Source organism: Frankliniella occidentalis, unplaced genomic scaffold (genome assembly GCF_000697945.3).
Source record: "Frankliniella occidentalis isolate FOCC.00 unplaced genomic scaffold, Focc_3.1 Scaffold57, whole genome shotgun sequence".
Lineage (NCBI taxonomy): Eukaryota > Metazoa > Arthropoda > Insecta > Thysanoptera > Thripidae > Frankliniella > Frankliniella occidentalis.
In genome coordinates this window covers 142419-144005 of record NW_026267187.1, presented here as the reverse complement: position 1 = coordinate 144005, position 1587 = coordinate 142419, and the positions used below count along the sequence as shown (strand labels likewise).

At 41.4% G+C, this 1587-nt stretch overlaps 1 protein-coding gene across 3 annotated transcripts in view; it reads left to right on the top strand.

The window, feature by feature from the left end:
• Positions 1-1587, top strand: part of LOC113213848 (myrosinase 1-like) — a 42444-nt gene that overhangs the window by 13097 nt on the left and 27760 nt on the right. For 2 of the 3 annotated variants that reach the window (XR_008011169.1, XM_052267671.1), the window contains exon 1: positions 1-890. The exons of the other annotated variant lie outside the window; for it this stretch is intronic. Coding sequence is in view for 1 of the 2 variants with exons in the window: in XM_052267671.1 (XP_052123631.1) it covers positions 41-890 (850 nt within the window). In the remaining variant the exon portion in view is untranslated. The remainder of the gene's footprint in view (positions 891-1587) is intronic. 3 annotated transcript variants of the gene reach the window in all.

Genomic DNA, 1587 nt, shown 5'->3' with positions numbered 1-1587 from the left:
AACATTTTCAACCGAACAATTAGTAACCGACGACGGCACTATGGAAACTGATTCTGACAGTACGAGTGCGTCTCCAAGCCTGGCTACATCAACGCAATCTATCGACACATCTGCAGAAACAAGCCCGTCAGAAATATTTACAGAACAATCAACCTCTACAGCGACTACTGTTTATAGTTCGATAGCTACGCAGCATCAAACTAAACCCACAACTGTAAACACAGTGGGTCCAATATCTTTGTCAACCGAACAACAAGTAACCGACAACGGTAATACGGAAACTAATTCAGAGGAGTCAATGTCTACGACCACTTCTTTTTATAGTTCGTTGGCCACAGAGCTCCGAACAAAACCTTCAACGGAAACTTTAGTGACTGAAAGTGGTAGTACGCCTGCAGCTCTCGTGACAACTAATACAAACACCCCTCCATTCAGCTTTACTCCTTATTTTAGCACGGAAAGGTCCACGTCGCAGACAATGACGACTCAAAGTGGAATCACAGATTTTTCACCTCTAACGGATCAAACATTTATTTCGACGGAACGACTAACGACTTACAATGGTTACACTGTACCTCATTTAACGAGTAGTGTCTCTGACTCGTCAGCATGGGATACTTCTACAGACGCGTATATTGTTTCAAGTGCCGCGTCGCAAAGTTTTCCAGAACAATTGACGACTTCAGCGATTACATATTCTACCTCTTTAGCTACCGAGCTTGAAACAGAATCTACGATGTCTGCGCAAAGTGATACTGCAGCACTAACAACTTTGACAACAATTAATAGTTCTGAGGACTTTACAACTGACATGTCAACTAAAGCAGATCGCTCCTCGACTACGGAGACCCTTACACCATCGACGGCGTCTTCCGGCGTTTCTCCTAGCGGTAATTTATGATTACTTGGTTTTCGGTGCTTTTTCATTAACTTTTAAGAGAACAAGTTAATTTTAATTTTGAGTTACCTCAGGCTTTAGTACAGTTAGACTATTTTTTTGCTGGTTACAGTAGCATCAAACTACTCATTTTCGTATCTTTTGCTAACACTTAAGAGGACAGTGCAAATTTTTGGCTCTTGAGAGGCTTCCGGTCTTGTGTGGGATACAAAAAAAAGTGACGTAGGATAGTTCTGAGTGAGACACGCTCAATTTATCCGCTTTATACTTTAAAACCGCCCAGAACGAACATCGAACACGAACGTGTTAAGTCTATCGTTTATTGGGGTTAATAGATTTTCGTTTATTTTGCCCTAGATAACGATCGCACGTACTGCCAAATGGTACTATCAAGGTTAAATTAATACTTGAGTTTTTGGCTGTTGTTTTTAGGCCCGCGATTAGCGGTGCCTATTGCTTTCGCCCGAAAGTTTTGTCTTTTTATTCTTGACGATGGCCCCTTATGGCACAGCCGATCGTGCCTAAGCGAATTTAATGAAATTTGAATGAAAAATACTACAGAAAATTGGGAATTTTTTGAGGTATGTGTAATGCAATTTTGTCTGATAAAATTTGAGAAATTTGAGTTTGCATCCACTCGTTTCCATGGAAATGACGAGCTGAGCAGCAGGCCGAGTCGAGCCAGGGAA